This window comes from Osmerus eperlanus, chromosome 2 (genome assembly GCF_963692335.1).
Source record: "Osmerus eperlanus chromosome 2, fOsmEpe2.1, whole genome shotgun sequence".
NCBI classification, from domain to species: domain Eukaryota; kingdom Metazoa; phylum Chordata; class Actinopteri; order Osmeriformes; family Osmeridae; genus Osmerus; species Osmerus eperlanus.
Genome location: NC_085019.1, coordinates 3,336,978 through 3,355,274, shown reverse-complemented (window position 1 = coordinate 3,355,274; position 18,297 = coordinate 3,336,978). Strand labels below are relative to the sequence as shown.

Sequence of the window (18,297 nt, the reverse complement as noted above, 5' to 3'; positions counted from 1 at the left end):
ATGAAATGCTGGCTAGTTAACAGAAAAACAATAGAGTGGATACTTTATTTCAGTATAGATCAGTGAGTTTTGTTACATTAATTAATGCCTTTACTGATGCAAAACATCTGCCCATACTTTGCAAAACATCTGCATATACTTTGCAAATGTGCACAAACTCCAATTAAAATAAATATACCAAATCAACTAAATTACATGATCACAAACTGCATCACGGGCACTAAACTATAAACTACTAATAATCTATAATTACAGAAATATGTCTCACCTACATCTTACTCAGCGACTGCATCACGGGCACTGTGCCCTATATAATTTCAGGAATCTCTGCGTGTGTGTCACCTACTTTATCATGGGCACTGTGCATTATAAAGCTTTTAATCCAGTAATCTGTTTTTGTGTGTCTTCATCTTAATCGCCGACTCCATCACGGGGACTGTGCACTAATGTCAATACTTCTGTAAATGATCATACAACACTCCTTTCAATTAAAAGCAATCCGACATTACATTTAAAGGGATGGAATTTGGGACAAAACTGGACATAATGTGCTCGTTGAAATCGAGGAATTTCCTATTTATTTTACAAGTTATTTTTATTTAGCCTACATATCGCAATAGACAAATTGCTCCCTGACTAGGCCATTTTGGGTTTCTTAGGAGCCCAAGAAAGCCATCATTGGGAGCCCTCTACCGGCAGAATACTGCAGCGAGAACCAAAAACGAAAGGCGGGAGTCTCTTCGGATTGGCTCTTTCTTGGATAGTCCGAAGACTGACAGCATTCGAAAGTTCCGGTTGGAATGAAATCGTGCAGTTGCAGAATTTGCTAGCCACCATAGGAGCCACAATGGCGGTTGTCTTCTTCTGGCAGGGCTGTGGATGTTACTAAATCCACTATCATCGCCCTAAAGATAGGCCTGGTTGATTCCCAGAGCCATTGATAATAAACTGGAACATCTACTGCACACGAATATACTATAATTTCAGATCAATATAGAATTTATAATAGACAAAAATATATTAAAGGGAACATGTAAACAGCACCAACCGGGTCAAGTTTTCATTTTGTTCGTGAAACAACATCGCCTTTTAATGACGGCCTCTACTTGTTTCCGAACTCTAGAGCCGTAAATCTATGGAACAGTAACACCTTTACTAAGTTTGGCACCGGACAAGGGAATCTTAAACAAAAGGGACTTATTTTTTCCTTTGTTTTTTTCCTTACGAAACAGCATGCTAGCTAAGCAGCAATAGCTAGCTAGCTAAGTTAGCTGGCTAGCTAAATAGAAACGGAGACGAGAGCACACGGCTCCGATTTATTGTTTGGGCCTTTTTCAGCCACTTACCCCGACTAGCCAGCTATATGCTCATGCGTTTTTGGCACTGGCTACCTACTTCGGTATTTTTCTGCTTTGACACACCATGTTGGCGACCTGATTGGAATGCACTTGGATAATGCAAAAGGACTAAACGTGAGCGGCCTGTTATGTTTATGTTGCATGTGTTTTCTGCTTGCTTAGAACAATTGGCATCCTTTTACCGGATTTTTGGAGCACCACTCTCTTGTTAATGTATTTTTTCGGCTACAGAGGCCCACGTTCAGGAGAGGGACCGCCGCTGACGTGAGGAATGCCTGGGTCGGATCGACACCATGGGACCAAGAAGAAGCCGGAATCAAGCACTAACACAGCCCTGCAGCCTCAAACAGCTAGCGTCAACAGCGGGCTACACCAGTCCCAGGTCCCGCTTCATACCTCTACAGGAAACATGACGAGTAAGGACGGTAAACTTCAGTCGAAATCGTCAATGTCATCTGCATCTTTGAGACGTAAACGGCATAAATCAGCCAAACATGGTCGCGAATCTTCGGTGGCTCAAGGCCCTTTAGTTTCTACCCTTAGCTCGACGTCGCCTCCTACTGTCAACGTCGTGAAGCCACTGGTAGAATATGATGATATCAGTTCCGATTCGGATACGTTTTCGGACCCCCCCTCTGCAAAGCTTTCTGAACGAGGTGCAGGAGAGCGATTAGATCCTGCTATAGAGTACGCCAAGGGCGATGGGGGCGGGGCTGTTAGTGGAAGAGATAGTAGGAAGCATCGGCACTCCCGCAAAAAGTCCAAGGACCCAAGTAAAGTTAGAGAGCCTGGGGATGGGCCGCGGAATTACAAGAAGAAAAATAGTAAGGACCGCGACAAAGGGAGCTCTGGGAAGAACAAGGAAAAGGTGGCTTCTGTTGCATCCGTAGCCTCAGGGTCCCGGCGCCAGGGTCAACTAGAAGCCGATCCTGGGCCAAAGCGTGGAGAGTTGCCCCCAACCACTCACGTACAACCTGCAGCCAGCGTGGGAAGCTCCACTTCCTCCTCCTCCTCCTCCCGCAGCAAGGAGAGAGGCCGCTCAGGGAAATCCCGCAAAGACAAGCAGCAGAGGCGAGAGGAGAGGGGGGAGGCCAGCAGCGGCTCCTACCTGAAGGACCGGCCAGAGAAGAACCACCGCAAGTCCTCCAAGGGCCACAAGTCCAGCCCCAAGGGCAAGGCCTCGAGTCGGGGCAGCCCTCGCAGGAAAGGAACAGCCTCCGCTCAGTCTCCCAGTCCCAGAAGAGGGGCTGCCAGCGAAAGCCCCCTGAGCAGCAGGTATGGCCAAGAGGGCGAGGACAGCTACCACCACAGACGCAGGCCGGCCCAACAGAGCCCCAGTCCCTACAGGGACGTGCCTCGGAGGAGCAGGCAGAGGTCTTCCAGCTATGAGAGGGACAGCAGCCCTTACTCCAGGAGACGGTCCCTCAGCCCGTACGACAACCGGCGCTCGTCCAGCACCAGCCCCATGTCCCGGTGAGTAACTCCTGGTCTTGAGAGCTAAGACACGCTAGATAGATACTGGCAAGCTAGTTAGACACTGTATTTCATTCACGTTCTTTTTCTCATTGGAAAATCCTCCTGGACTGCCAAACAGGGCCTTGTCGTGAAGTGACCTTCATGCTAGTGATATTAAGCTAGTGAAATAATGTGTAGTCTGTGCTGTAAGTTGATAGGATAGAAAGATGAGCATGTTTTGCTAAGTATTGAGGTGTGGTTACCAGTAAGCCCCACAGTATGTGCTGAAGAAAAACATGCACCACCTCTCTTTCGATCTAGATTTTTTTTCCTCACCCAAGTTTTTTCCTCTCTTACTTTCTGACCCCCCCCCCCCCACTTACGCCATAAAAACACCAATTGCGTTGGTGCTTTTTCCTTTTTTCGCAAGCTACGTATGAAAAAATAAATGAGGATTGTGACAATTTGGCAGTGTAGCCTAAAGCTGGATGTAAGCGTGGAATAAAGATATTCATCTTCATTACCCGATTTTTTTTTCTAAAGCACCAAAAATATTTGTATCTTTGAAACCAGATCTTCAAAAGGGAGACACGGTGGCCGACACACTGTAGAAGGCGCTCTGGGCTAGTGGACTCGAAGCCTGAGAAATCCTCAGGTGTTTGGGACCAAACAGTGAGCCAGTCAACCAGAAGGAATGACCTGCTGGCAGAGCAGTGTCGACAATCAGCCATTTTGAGTGTGTGTTGCAGCATCGTAGACCTTGAGCAAAGAGGGGGGGCTTGAAGATCAAACAAGGCCTCTCGGTGTGTGCTTGCTAAGTAGTAATGCTGATGGTCTAGGTAGTATGTTGAACTGCTAGGGTCTTGCTGTTTCTCGACTATACATGGAAAGGCTAGCACAGCAGAAGTGAAATAGTTATCCGTTTGCCATAGTGTAAATGTGGCTGTGTACCACAGTTTTAAAGTGCAGTAGCAGAATTCAAAGCTCATCGAGGAAAACGGCATACGCAGCAGTAATTCTCGTGGGTGTAGTTGCATGACAGGAATACGGTCACAGCTCTGTGCTTGTGCCATGTCTCGTGTGGGCCACGCCAGGTAACACCCGACTCGTCTCCCCCCGCAGGCGTTCAGCTCGCTCCAGGAGCCGCTCCCCTCCGCCTTTCTCCTCCTCCTCCCGCCGCTCGTCCTCGCGCTCCCGCGGCAAGAAGCACTCGTCCGCGGGCGGGATGGGCGGGGGCTCGCACAGCAGTCGGCCCGCCAGCCCCTCCCCCCCGGCCTCCCGCCTGCCTCTCAACTCCAGTTTGGGGGCGGAGCTCAGCCGCCGGAAGAAAGAGCGCCAGGCGGCGGTGGCGGCCGCTAAAGGCCCCTCCCCTCCCCAGTCGAGCAGGACCACAGGCCCCTCCTCTCGGGCCCCCAAGGCCGAGGCCAGCCCTCCGGAGAGGGACGCGGCCGTGGACTCCCAGCCCCCCCCCACGCCGCCCGTGCTCCAGGACACTGCTGTCAGTGAAGAGCAGGGCGCCGCTCCTTCCTCCTTCTCCTCTCCTGCGCCCCCTCTGCCTCCCAGCCAGGCCGCCACACATCCCCCTCCCCCCACACCTGCCGCCCCTGCCCCCGAGGCCAACCTTCTCCCCCCCGCAGCCCTCTCCTCCCACGCCTCCCAGCCCAAATCTCCCGCCCCTGTCCCCACGCGCAGCCCAGCGCGCCCCACGCCCCTCCACAAGACCTCCACCCTGCCGCCCCTACCTCTGCCCCCCATGCTGCTGGGAGACTTTCAGGACAGGTAAGGCTCTTGGAAAACTCGCACACGCACACACACACACACACACACATGCGCACACACACGCAAACACACACATGCGCACACACATGCGCACACACACACTCACACACACTCACACACACACACATGCACACACACACTCACACACACGCACACACACTCACACACATGCACACACTCACACACACATGCACACTCACACACACACACACACCACAGCTCCTCCTGAAGCACCACTCGTTGCCTAGCAAACCAGTCGTCATCAACATAACAATCTCTCCACGCTCAGCTTTCTGCTCGCCTCAGGCAGTGTACCCACAGTAGAAAACCCAGGGGTGTTTGATATGCACGTTTTAGAAACACAAATTGGAAAACCACAACAGAAACGATACTGGCTGAAGGTGGAAATCTTTTGTTGTTCGTGAACAATTCTGCTCTCTCGACCTCTCCCTCCGTCAGTCCAAAGAAGTCCACCCCCCCTCAGAGGTCGTCCCGGAAGGAGAAGGAGATCCGGGGGAGGCCGTCACTCATCGACCTGCCTCTCCCCCCCATGCTTTCGGGGGGAGACCCCTCGCCCCCTCAGTCCCCCGTCCAGCGGGCCTCCGCCACCCCCCCGACCACCCTGAAGAAGAGACCAAAGTGAGTTCCTGGCACCCTAACTTCCTCTCACATTCCCGTGTTTGGTTAACCCCTCCTGACCTCTTGTGTGTTCCCTCACCTAGGCTTATCTGTGCCCCCCTCTCCAGGTTCTGCTGCCCGCGCTACGGCGAGAGGAAACAGACCCAGAGCGACTGGGGCAAGCGCTGCGTGGACAAGTTCGACATCATCGGCATCATCGGGGAGGGCACCTACGGCCAGGTTTACAAGGCCAAGGACAAAGACACTGGTGAGGGCCAGGACCGCGCCCAATAAGCAGCAGGCTGGTGTGCGTGTGCCATGTTTGTGTTGTGGCTTGTGCCTGATGCCCCCCTCTCTCTCTCTCTGCCCCCCTGTGCCAGGCGAGTTGGTGGCTCTGAAGAAGGTCCGCCTGGACAACGAGAAGGAGGGCTTCCCCATCACGGCCATCCGGGAGATCAAGATCCTCCGGCAGCTCAACCACCGCAGCGTGGTCAACATGAAGGAGATCGTCACCGACAAGCAGGATGCCCTCGACTTCAAAAAGGACAAAGGTTGGTTGGAGGAATGGGGCCTCCCCTCTTAGTGCGTTAGCTAGTGTGTTTATCTGTCTGCGTGTTACTGTCTGCGTGTTCCGTGACTCACCCCCCCCCCCCCTCCCTCACCCCCTCCCTCCCTCACCCCCTCCATCCCTCCCTCCAGGGGCCTTCTACCTGGTGTTTGAGTACATGGACCATGACCTGATGGGCCTGTTGGAGTCGGGCCTGGTGCAGTTCTCCCAGGAGCACGTCCGTAGCTTCATGCGCCAGCTCATGGAGGGCCTGGACTACTGCCACAAGAAGAACTTCCTGCACAGAGACATCAAGTGCTCCAACATCCTGCTCAACAACAGGTAACCTCACTCTAGCCAGGGGGGGGGGGGAGAGAGTTCCCTCAAACGTCGTTGTTCCTCTGGTCGATGTGAGTTTCCGTGTTCTAACCTCTCGCCGTCTCTCTCTAAACCCGTGCAGCGGTCAGATCAAACTAGCTGACTTTGGTTTGGCCCGCCTCTACAACTCCGAGGAAAGGTGAGACAAGACCGCCTTGTTCTGGGGAGTCTATGAGCGTTCACATTTGGTAAACAAGCCCGGTGCGTTGGGAGTGGCGCCGGAGGGATGGTGTCAGGCAGGGAGACCCTCACTGTCCTGTCCTCTTGCCTGCAGTCGGCCGTACACTAATAAAGTCATCACTCTGTGGTACCGCCCGCCCGAGCTGCTCCTGGGAGAAGAGAGGTACTCTCCAGCCATCGATGTCTGGAGTTGTGGGTCAGTACACACACACACACACACACACACACGCTGCTGTTTCATCCACAGATGTACGACGAGTGCTTTTTTGGTAAACGTCGAGAGAAAAATAAATAAAGCACGACCGTAGTCTGTTGGCAACTTGTCGCTGTAACGCTAGTTCGGCCGGCGCCTAACCGTGATTCCGACGGCCTGTGCCCCAGGTGTATTCTGGGAGAACTCTTCACCAAGAAGCCCATCTTCCAGGCCAATCAGGAGCTGCTGCAGCTGGAGCTGATCAGGTGAGCTGCCGCCCCCTGCTGGACGCGTCAGAGACGCGGCTCCACCGCCGCCTCTGACCTCTCAAACTCACACCCAGTGTGCCTCTCTCCTGACCCTGTCTCTCTCCACCCCCCCTCCCCACCAGCCGTCTGTGTGGGAGCCCCTGCCCAGCAGCCTGGCCCGACGTCATCAAGCTGCCCTACTTCAACACCATGAAACCCAAGAAGCAGTACCGCCGAAGACTGCGGGAGGAGTTTGCCTTGTACGTATGCCCCTGAACGCTAGACGCACGCGCGCTCACGCCTCCGGGCCCGGCCCCCGGGAGGCCTGTGTGCTCGTAGCGTCCTGAGTCGCTCTCTCCTCTCCCCCAGCCTGCCCGCTCAGGCTCTGGACCTGCTGGACCGCATGCTGACCCTCGACCCGGCGCGGCGCTGCTCCTCGGAGCAGGCCCTCAGCAGTGACTTCCTGTGCAACGTGGAGCCCAGCAAGATGCCCCCGCCCGAGTGAGTGGCTCCGTCCCCCTACACGGCCCAGCCAGGGTCTGGGAATACACCCCCCCCCCCTGCTGTGGCCCTGGTCCTCTCTGTGACGCTGTGTGTGTGTGTGTGTGTGTGTGTGTGCAGTCTTCCTCACTGGCAGGACTGCCACGAGCTGTGGAGTAAGAAGAGGCGTCGGCAGCGCCAGAGCGGGCTGCCCGAGGACGTGCCTGTGCCCAAAGTGCCCCGGAAGGACCCCACAGGGGCCTCCAGCGGAGAGAACAGTCGGCCCCAGGCCAGTCCTGCCGGAGCCCCGCCTCCACCTCCCGGACGCCCGCCCACCGCTGCCATCTCAGCCAATGAACTCGCAGGTCGGACGAACAAGCTCGTACTAGGGTTGATCGAGTCGTTCTTTCATTTGAGGGACGTGGAGTTTGGCGACGTGCGAGCGGGTGTTTCTTGTCGTGACTTTTGTCTCGTGTGTGTGTGTGTGTGTGTGTGTGTGCGTGCGTGTGCGTGTGCAGGGCTGGGAGCTGCAGCAGACCAGCTGAACCAGACCGAGCTGGCCCTGCTGTTGAACCTGCTGCAGAGACAGACCGACCTGAGCGTGCCCCAGATGGCCCAGCTCCTGGGCTCCTCCAGCCAGCCGCAGCTGGAGGTCCTGAGCCGGCCCGCGGCCCCAGGCAGCGAGGCCTCCCGCCACCAGAGGGCCTCCGAGGACCCGGGGCCAACCAGGCCGGCCTCCCAGCCCCCAGAGCCCCCCCCCGAGCCCCGGGGGCTGTCCCCAGCCCCTGGAGACCCCCCTCTTAGCCAGGAAGACCAGGCTAGCTTACTGGCCCTCCTATTGGGCCAGTTAATCAAGCCACAGGCTGAAGGGGCGGAGCAAGGGGATGAAACCAATGGTGTCCAATCAGAAGAGGCGATGACCCGTGGTCCCTCTGCCTCCAGTGCTGATCGCAAGGGCAAGTCTGGGTACAGTCACTAGGGGGCGGAGCAGAGAGAGAGGGGTTGGGTGGATCTCACACAGGACTGGAGGGTGGGGCTAGGGGGGCGGAGACCAGAGAGGTTTCTGGCCCTTCCTTGGTTTCCCGTCTAGATTACAGATAATGCAGACCGCGCTCTCTAAAAGACAGTTAGAGAATACGTTTAAACTAGTCGACCAGATCCGAGGAAAATAAATTCAAAATTGGAACGAAAGAAGCTCTAAACGTGCTTCACAATATTAAAGTTGGTTATTTGGCTACTTAGTTTATGGGCAATCATATGATTCTGCTATCTCTGCCCCCCTCCTCTCCCCCCCTCCCCATACCCCCCTCCCCACACTTCCTCTATCGTCATAGCAGTCCCAACTCCACATCTGTGTCACCCATCTCTCCGGACTCCTCTCACCACCTCACACACACTGTAGGTGGTAACACGCACTCATGAAGCTGGCAAGAACCTCAAGTCTGACCCCAGAGTGGCTCCGAGCGACCCTGGTGACACGGAGTGGGGCCCTGCACACAAGGACATGTCTCACTGGTGTCATTTAGTAGCCAGGGCCACGTGTAGTGTTACGGTATCAGAAACACCAGGTTCTCACTACACCCTTCCTGTCCCTTCACCCTCACCTCTCCCCCCTCCCTGTCCCTTCACCCTCACCTCTCCCCCCTCCCTGTCCCTTCACCCTCACCTCTCCCCCCTCTCCCCCCTCTCCCCCCTCCCTGTCCCTTCACCCTCACCTCTCCCCCCTCCCTGTCCCTTCACCCTCACCTCTCCCCCCTCCCTGTCCCTTCACCCTCACCTCTGCCCCCTCCCTGTCCCTTCACCCTCACCTCTCCCCCCTCTCCCCCCTCCCTGTCCCTTCACCCTCACCTCTCCCCCCTCTCCCCCCTCCCTGTCCCTTCACCCTCACCTCTGCCCCCTCCCTGTCCCTTCACCCTCACCTCTCCCCCCTCTCCTCTCACCACCTCACACACACTGTAGGTGGTAACACGCACTCATGAAGCTGGCAAGAACCTCAAGTCTGACCCCAGAGTGGCTCCGAGCGACCCTGGTGACACGGAGTGGGGCCCTGCACACAAGGACATGTCTCACTGGTGTCATTTAGTAGCCAGGGCCACGTGTAGTGTTACGGTATCAGAAACACCAGGTTCTCACTACACCCTTCCTGTCCCTTCACCCTCACCTCTCCCCCCTCCCTGTCCCTTCACCCTCACCTCTCCCCCCTCCCTGTCCCTTCACCCTCACCTCTCCCCCCTCTCCCCCCTCCCTGTCCCTTCACCCTCACCTCTCCCCCCTCCCTGTCCCTTCACCCTCACCTCTCCCCCCTCCCTGTCCCTTCACCCTCACCTCTTCCCCCTCCCTGTCCCTTCACCCTCACCTCTGCCCCCTCCCTGTCCCTTCACCCTCACCTCTCCCCCCTCTCCCCCCTCCCTGTCCCTTCACCCTCACCTCTCCCCCCTCTGCCCCCTCCCTGTCCCTTCACCCTCACCTCTCCCCCCTCTCCCCCCTCCCTGTCCCTTCACCCTCACCTCTCCCCCCTCTCCCCCTCCCTGTCCCTTCACCCTCACCTCTCCCCCCTCCCTGTCCCTTCACCCTCACCTCTCCCCCTCCCTGTCCCTTCACCCTCACCTCTCCCCCCTCCCTGTCCCTTCACCCTCACCTCTGCCCCCTCCCTGTCTCTTCACTCTCACCTCTCTTATTCTCACTCTTGTTTTTCTCATTATGTGGATTGTTTTTCACTCAGAAACATTGCTTTAGAAACGGTCTGTAATGTCAGCCTTTTTATGACGTCTAATAAATTATCAAGTGGAAATAAATGTTTTGAACCTTAGACTTCACCTGCATGTGTTTCTTTTAACTTTCATTTAAAACACACATTTGTCTTTTTTTTTTTTTTGGTGATGTCTTTTTTCAGTTGCCTTGTGGGTCATGTGACTTCTCTGTTATCTGTTGTGGCTGAGGCCCTCTCTCTCTGGAGACACCCTGCTGTTGACTTTGGAAGGGTTGCAACACAATTGCCATGGAAACAGCCGTGGCAACAGTGTAGCTGGGTAGCCATGACAGCAGACCAGGAGACTGTGACTTTTAGTCGAGCAGTGTGTTGACGTGGTCTCTAGTGTGTTCCCTCACATAACAACTCTGCCTGCCCCTAACTCAGTAGCTACTCTGAATACATTACCCCCTGTGTGCTCTGTTAATCATGGTTTGTGGGTTAGTTTGGAAGTGGGTGGTCCACAACAACATGAGATTTGAATGTGTGACATGTTTTCTGTAGAGTATAGTGAGGGGATGAAGGGTTTAAATAGTGAGGCATTCTCTGGTGAGTGTTCTTCACTCCCATCAGAGGGAGAGAAGCTAACAGGTTAGCTTCCTAAAGAGGTCATCGAGAACAGATCTCCATGAGCTTTGAGCTGTGCGTATATCGCAGTAATCTTCTGTACTAGTTAACGAGTGACAAAGACTTCTGATTTCTCACTTATTGTTTGGACAAACCTAAGACCATATTTTCAACAGTTTGTATTCTAGTCAAGTAAACGTTCAGTATCTGGCAAGTCGTATGATGTCCCCAGCACTCCCCCTAGTGGGGGATATGTGCAATTAAACTTTGAATTCAGATTCATTTGTATAGACCCTCCTTTGTCACCCTTATGTCTGTACCACAGGGTATTTCAGGTCTACCTACAGCATCATTTGCCCTGTTATAAAACTGCTGTTTGGTATGTTACACTGTAGCTAACCCACATGTCTGTGACTCTACTTAGATGGTGCTGTGACAAAGCGAAAAGCCGTCGGCGCAAACCAGCCCCCCCCGTCTTCAGAACGCCGCCCCCCCTCCCCTCCAGGACCTCCGCCTTCGGCCCACCCCCCACCTGGCATCCAGCCCCCCAGCTCCGAGGCCCAGCCCGGCCAGGACCTCAACCCCGCTGTAGCAGCAGCTCTGCTGCAGCTCATCTCCCAGCAGGACCCCGAGGCTGGCGGCCCCCAGCCCAGCAAGGACCCTTCCCCTGCCGTGGACACCCCCATCAGGGGACAGCCGCCCCCCGCCTGGGGGGCAGACACCCCTCCCAAACCCTCGCCTGGTTGCGAGGCCCCCGCAGGACTGGCCTCCGCCGCCCCTGCGGCCACAGCACAGTTCCCCAAGGACCAGGACCTCCGCTTTGCCCATGGAGCTGGTCGCTGACCGCGGTGGCGTCCCTGGGTCACGGGGCCCGGGCAGCAGAGGGCCAGGGCTGCACGGACACTAGTGATGACGAGGACGTGGACTCAGTCTCTCGCGAGGTGGGAGCAACTGCTTTGCGGAGTCCGGGCCGGCTGGAACGATCAGACAGCAGCTCGCGGGAGGCAGACTAGATCTGGGTGGTGTTTGTGGACTGGTGGCGGTGCTGACTCGCATCGCCGACCTTGCCTTCTCTCCCTCCTCCTCCCTCATAGTGCTGGCCGATCCAGCTTCCACACATGGAATGTGATTTCGCCGTCGATCGATTCTTTTTTCGTTTTTTTTTTTTTTCGTTTTCTTTTCGAGTAAATCAAATGATTGTCAAGTGTTTACTGCCGCGCCCACTGCGACGAGGCTGTCGATGTGTGTTTTGGAGTCTGGCGACGTCAGGGTCTACCTGCAGGTAGGCTGGTGTGGCTAGCGTTCGTGACCAGCCAGGTTTACACAGCTGGTGTGCGTGCGGTGGATGGAGGTGGGCTCGGAGCCCCATCAGGAAATGTGCAGGTACAGTCCTAAACACTGGAGGAGCAGAATGAGTTGACTGTTCTGCCGGCGAGCTCCCGATCTTCGACTTTGCCTCCTCTGTGACCTTAGAGACCCCTGAATGACCTTTGCCCCTCCCAGATAAGTGCTTTGTTTGTTTTGTTTGTTTACCTCTGTTCTAGAAGGCTCATGCAGAGAAGACAAAAGATAACACAAATATACAATTGGCCCCTTTCATGTGTCCTTATCTCTAGACAAAAGTGCTGAAGATGGGTCTTTTGTCTCCCTTGTTCGTCCGTCACACCTTCATATAGCACTGCTTCATGGCGTTTTACCTGCAGAGATGGACACGTCCACTGACAGCACACACCGACTCTGTAGTAACAGCTTTATGTGCCTGTAGCCTTCATGCGCCCCCTCATTACTCACTGCAGAGCCAGTACGGTTAAGGACATCTCTCTCTCTCTCTCTCTCTCTCTTTCTCTCTCTCTCGCTCTCTCTGATAGCTCCATGCTCTCTGTTCGACTTCACCAACCCCATCAAGTCACTCTTTCCCAGCTATACGGCTACCTGTCCGTGCCCCCTGAGCCAGGACGCCTGTGGAGCTTCTCCTGTCGGTCTCTGAAAGCCTGCTGTGCTGTCCGCCTTCTGGCCCTCTGGCCCTCTGCCTCCCCCCACTCCCCCCCTCCTCCCCCCTGATCAACTGTGCAGCAAAAGCTTTTTGTGTGATTCTTTTTTACTTACAAGTTACATGCAGAAATAATGGTCCATGGTTTCGTTTTTGTTTTGATTTGTGAAGGGGCAATGGAGATGAGCTCATCTGGTGTCAAGTGACTGTAAAAAATGATATTTTGTAATATGTGTTTTTTTCGGTTAAGTTTAATAAAAGGAAATCATGTGACCAATTAAAATCCGGGCTAATTGTCTTTTCATGGTTGTTCAGATAATGACCACCAGGTGGCACCGTTTCTTGCTTTCCCACAACCATCCCACACGCTTACAAATGAGAAATGATGAAGGTAAATGTGCGTGTAATGTTTTAAACCAAGTGACCAAATATTGCAGAACCTTTCGCCAAGGTTTTTAGTAAAGACATTTGAAAAGGTGTAGTCTAGACCTATAGGTGGTAGAAGTTTCACAGCTGTCGCATTTTGTCAATTGCTGGTGCAATCGTGTAAGAGCCTGTCAGTGTGTCCCTGATTTCCATCTCTCTCAATTGTCTCCAGACCAGTCACTTGGCATGGTTACAGACACGCTTACCCCCCCTGCCCCACCAAGCCCAGCTGAGCTCTCTGGGTGAGGGATCTGTTAGAGTGCTGGCGCTAGGAGCCACACCTTCCCCTGCCTCTCGCCTGGCGCGTGTGAATGAGAGCCGTGTGTGTCCGTGCGGTACGTGCCCTGTGAGTGTGGCGGGGTGTGTGGGTGTGTGTGCGGAGAGTGTGTTGTCGCCCCTCGCCTCGCGGGGCTCAGCATGACGGGGGAATGTGCCCGTGGGGAGTTTCTTCAGGAGACGGAGTGACCGCTTCCAGTGCCAAGTCACAGAGACGAGGAGAATAAATCAGGACTGAGGAGAGGAGGGGGGGGGGGGGGGGGCAGTCTAGACTCTCCCATCAATCAGGGGAGCACCTCGGGGTTGGGGGCCTGCCCATAAATGTGCCATCCTGCCAGTCGGATCTTCACCCTCTCTGCAGAACGGAGACTGCCTCTTGCCGTGGTCAGCGCCTCCGTTCTGCAGCGTCCGCTTGAAGCGAGCACCTTCTGTTCCTCTCTCTCTCTTCGAGGGGCACTAGAATGTGAGGTCTGGATCCTCTTGAATTGGGCTGCCCCGTTGTGTGTGTGTGTGCGTGCGCGCGTGTGTGTGTGTGCACGTGCTTCCTCCTCTTGTGTGTTCTCCAGGAGCGAGCGGGAGCCTCAGCGCCCTGGCTGCGGTGGCTTGATGACGGAGGCTCTTTGATCAGTCGTGGTGTCGTCGTCTCCGGGAGGGGAGGCGGGAGGCGGGGGGGGGGGGCGGCCCCACAGACACAGTCCCTCTCATGCACAAGCCACCCAGACTAATGAACACACAAGTTGGATTTCAGAACTCTTTCAAAAGTCGCAAGGGCTTGCGGGAAAAATCTGTATTCCTCATCCAAAACCCCCCCCCCCCCCCCCACACACACACACCCTCCCCCCACTTCCCCTCATCCCTTTGTTTTCTCTTGACCATCTTTGCCTCAACATTTTATGTCTGTCATTTCCTTTATGGTTGCATTGTTATTTATGTGATGTTTCGAAAGCTGATTGACTTTGCTCCGTTAGTGATGTATGCTTTACTGCAACAGTGTTTTATTGGTGCCATAACACGAGATGTATTTCCACTCTGTTTATAGTGTACCAAATGGTGTCACAATCTCATTACCAAAAAGGGTGGAGAAAGTATTCTTGTCATTTGGATACAGTCCTCCCATCAACTCCTTGTTTCTCTACGTGGCCTGCTTTGATCACTCTCTGAAGCCATTTTTCAAATAGTCATTTTACCTAGCCAAAAATGTTGTATTTAATCATTGTATTTTCAGTCTTTAACCCTTGTGTTATCTTCGGGTCATTCTGACCCATCAGTCATTGTGACCCACCGTCGTATTGCGACAGATTTACTGCATACAAAGACAAAGTGAAGCATTTTCTTTTAACAGCTAGGCTGTCTCAGACCCCCCACATTGCAAAGGTTAAAAGAAAATTATTTTAATTTGTTTTTGTATTGGGTAAAATTGGGTAAACACAACGATGGTTCATTATGAACCTTTGGGTCATGTGACCCGAAGGCAGCACGAGGGTTAACTAATATCACGCGTGTTGCCATCTCTCGTAGACCTACATCATCCTTCAGATGCTGGGGTCTGGTGGGGGCTGCCTGGGAGTAGAGCTGTGAGTTTCCTCACACACGGGAAGAAGGCCTTGCATTGTGTTTTTGCTCCACCTATTTCTGTCTGTTGGCACGACCCGCTTTAAAAGACAGGGGCTGCTGGGATAGCATGCGGGGAGGGGGTTGGGGGTGGGGGGGTCTGGAGCCCTGCAGGACCATTTGTGCATGAGCTCATTTGCACAGCGACACTTAATTGGCTACAACAATTAATTAATGTGTTGGAAAGTTGGCACAAAAAGTTCATTTAAGAGGGTTTTAATAAGCAATTAGAGGGAAACCAGAGGAGAGAGGGAATTACCAGAGAAGAAAACAGAAAAGAAGAGAGAGGAAGTAATAGGAGGGTACCAGTCGTGAACATGCGGGTTAGCATGTTACAAGACGAAGCCTTCCTCTCTGACCTTCCCCACTGTCGTGCAGACTGCGTTGAAGAGGTGAGCCTCGGTACGGTGGGATGACTTTGCTTCCTGACTGTGCTGTTGTTGTTTGTAGTGGAGCGGAACACCATGGTGTGGATGCTGCCCCTCTTCCTCCATCCTCCCTCCTCCTCCCTTCACTTCTTGTCCCAGTGCCCAGTGTAAAAGATCGCATGACTAATGAGTGGAGCAGGTTGGAATCCTGGGGAAGATGTCCTTGGAAGACGAATGCATTTTCAGCAGAATAATTAACTTAATTAACAAATTCACATGCATATTCATCAGCCTATTAATGTCTGCTCCGCGCGGCTTGATGAGCAATGCAGTAATAACCATTTCATTTGCATACTGCATCCACTCTCTCTTACCCTTACCGAAAAAGAGAAAGACAAATAATGTCAACGAGTGTTTTCATAGGAGCTTACACAACTTGCCGACACCTCACATGAATCTGCGGCATGTTATCTGCAGAACATTGTTTAGGGCCATAGTACATGCTGATGTCAGATACACCTTCACACTGATATCTGCAAAGTTTCTTTTAGACTGTTTACTTTCAAACTCGAAGGATGTGTCAGTTAACCTTCAACAGAATTGAAAGAGATTGATATTGTTTGGTGGCATCCCTCCCCCTTTTCTATCTCCTCTCGTGCTTCCTCTCTCGCTCCCTGATGCTCCCTCTCTCTTGCTCTTGTTTCCTGGTTGCATCTCTCCCCTTGTTATTTATTCATCCTTATCAGATTTGTCTTTAATTTATTTATTTGTCGCTTTTGAAGTTTTGCTCGTCTGTCTGTCAGTCGGTGTTTGTGAGGGCGCGTGTGTGGCTGGCAATTTGAACGCTTGTGACAGTTACTTTTTTTTCTCGCGTTATGTGTGGTATGTTTATTAATTTGGCTGTGTGTGTGTGTGTGTGCTGCACTGGTATTCTGAGAACATCCTTCTCTTTCTGCTGCTGTCATTGATGGAATGTTTGTGTATTTAACTCTGAGTCTGAACATGCATAATCATGGGCTCTTACCATTGTCTGTGTATTTTAGTTTGAAGCTTTGAGGGAACTTCTACAATGCTTTTGAGGGTTCATGTGTTTAGTTGTGTGTGTGTGTTTAGAGATTGACAAGACAAATGATTCCATTCCACAATGTAAATGTTCAACTTTATTTGTACCCATAGATAGACTTGGTCTTCAGTGGATGAGTCCATACATCTTGACACATTTTTCCCAAATGGATTCAATAAAAGCACGATAGAAGAAGGTCATCAATGTTTTGTCAACGTGAAAATGGGACAACATCCTTAAACGAAACAAATGCTGCCGCACCTTTTCACACAGCTTCAAAATCTTCTTCAGAGCTCAGTTTTCAGTCAATAATTGTCCCAAGATATCTAGAGGATTTCACAACATGGATTTTGTCCGACCCCTAATGAGAGTGACTTCTTCATGTGACCCGTTTCCTAAAATCAATGATCAAATCTTTTGTCGTCGATACGTGTTATTCCTCCTACCACTTGGCGCTGACAGGGCCAGGGCTGGGTGTACAATCGAATGGGAAAATGTGTCCAAACTTGTGACTGGTACTGTATGTATTCGGCTGGTATGGTGTTAGAGAGACTATATAGCATGCTTGTTTGGGTGTGCTCTGTGAAAATAGTGTAAGTGCGTCCATGTGCATTTATGCACGCTCGTGTGTGTGTGTGCGCGTTGGGCCATCTTGTGCTCACTGACATCAGCGGTTTGCGAGCAAGAATAAAAAGTGAGGAGTGATGCCAAGTGTGTCCCTGGAGACAGATTCAGGGGACAGAGAGAGAGGGAGGGAGCGAATAAAAGAGGTTGTCATGCTCTCCCTCCCTCGCTCGCACACACACACACAAAGAGACCAAGAACTCTTCGTGTTGTTCAACATGTAAAGCCCTCTTACGCGTTTCACGTGGCACATTCGCAACAAAGACTCCGACTGATCTGTCTGTCTGTCTGTCTGCCTTGCCTGTCTCTTTCACTCTCTCTCTTTGTCTCTCCCTCTTTCTCACTCTCTGTCTCTCTCTTTCTCCCCGTCCTTCGTTCCTTATCCGAGACTGGTGACACATTGTGTGCAGTGTGACACATTGAGGTCTGATTTCACCTCCCACTTGCTCACTGGCTTCACGCCTCTGCCCCCTACTGGGCTGGCCTAGCCACAGCACCCACCCTCCTCCTCCTCCCTGGCTCACCAACTGTCAAGTGCCTTTACGTCTCCTAGTTTTTCGTTTCTCACTCATTTACCACCACAGTCTCACAGTAACAATGAAGCCATAGCATTATTACCTGACCCTCTTGAAGATTCATAATTGCATACAACAAAATACACAAGGGGGGAAGGATGTTTTACATTTGGGTGGGACATTCTGTTTTGTGTGTGTGTGTCCAGTCGGCCAGGGACGGAGAGATTGAGATATAGAGCATTAGCCGGTGTCAGGAGGAAATTAGAGGCCAGATCTGTTTTCTAATCAGAGCACAAGCACCGCGTTAGAGGAATTAGGACGACAGCTGCTGGAAGGCTTTTACTCCTCACCCTCTCTCAGCTAGAGACATGCAGCGCCTCGCCCAGGGACCACCTCTTTACCACAGCCACCTGTCTGCGCCGACGCCAGCGTGTGTGTCTACATCCGCCTGCACGTCCGTCCGACCGACCCTCGTTTACCTGCACGTATTCACACGCAAACGCAGTCTGGTACGCTGACCTTCTTCTACTGTACATCTGCACAACTAATGACGGTGCGCGTCATTTCACGGTCGCCTCTCCCTGCTCGTGCGAAAGGCCCCTTCGAAGTGGTGAGACAGTGGGCGGCTTTCCACATGTCTGTTTACCCTGCGACTCCAGCCCCCAAGAATAACCAGCTATCCGTGTACATAATCAGCTTAATTGAAGACAGACAGGAACACACCAGATAACTGTGTGGGTTTGAAATGTGTCGACTTTTTTTGATGTTGTGTTGACACCTGTGCTCATTACGGAGGCTCAGACTGAAAGCTTGTACCTGAGGAAGCCCAGACGCTCAGCCGGGCGAGGCCCGGGTGGAGGAGGATGGTGGAG

General features: G+C 53.0%; 1 protein-coding gene across 3 annotated transcripts; it reads left to right on the top strand.

The window, feature by feature from the left end:
• The first annotated feature begins 765 nt into the window (after window positions 1-765).
• cdk12 (cyclin dependent kinase 12) lies at window positions 766-12,825 on the top strand. Of its 3 annotated transcripts, none has more exons than XM_062445987.1 (15): window positions 767-1,472; window positions 1,590-2,831; window positions 3,936-4,592; window positions 5,052-5,231; window positions 5,339-5,478; window positions 5,591-5,761; window positions 5,910-6,099; window positions 6,218-6,274; window positions 6,410-6,511; window positions 6,697-6,774; window positions 6,900-7,016; window positions 7,126-7,257; window positions 7,378-7,601; window positions 7,755-8,192; window positions 10,977-12,825. In XM_062445987.1, the coding sequence occupies exons 2-15, from the start codon at window positions 1,630-1,632 to the stop codon at window positions 11,393-11,395; spliced, it is 4,107 nt and encodes a 1,368-aa protein (XP_062301971.1). In that variant the 5' UTR covers window positions 767-1,472; window positions 1,590-1,629; the 3' UTR covers window positions 11,396-12,825. The 3 variants fall into 3 exon arrangements, with proteins under 3 accessions (XP_062301961.1, XP_062301971.1, XP_062301952.1); XM_062445968.1 differs by having other exon boundaries at window positions 5,315-5,478; XM_062445977.1 differs by having other exon boundaries at window positions 766-2,831; window positions 5,315-5,478.
• The last annotated feature ends 5,472 nt before the right edge of the window (window positions 12,826-18,297 follow it).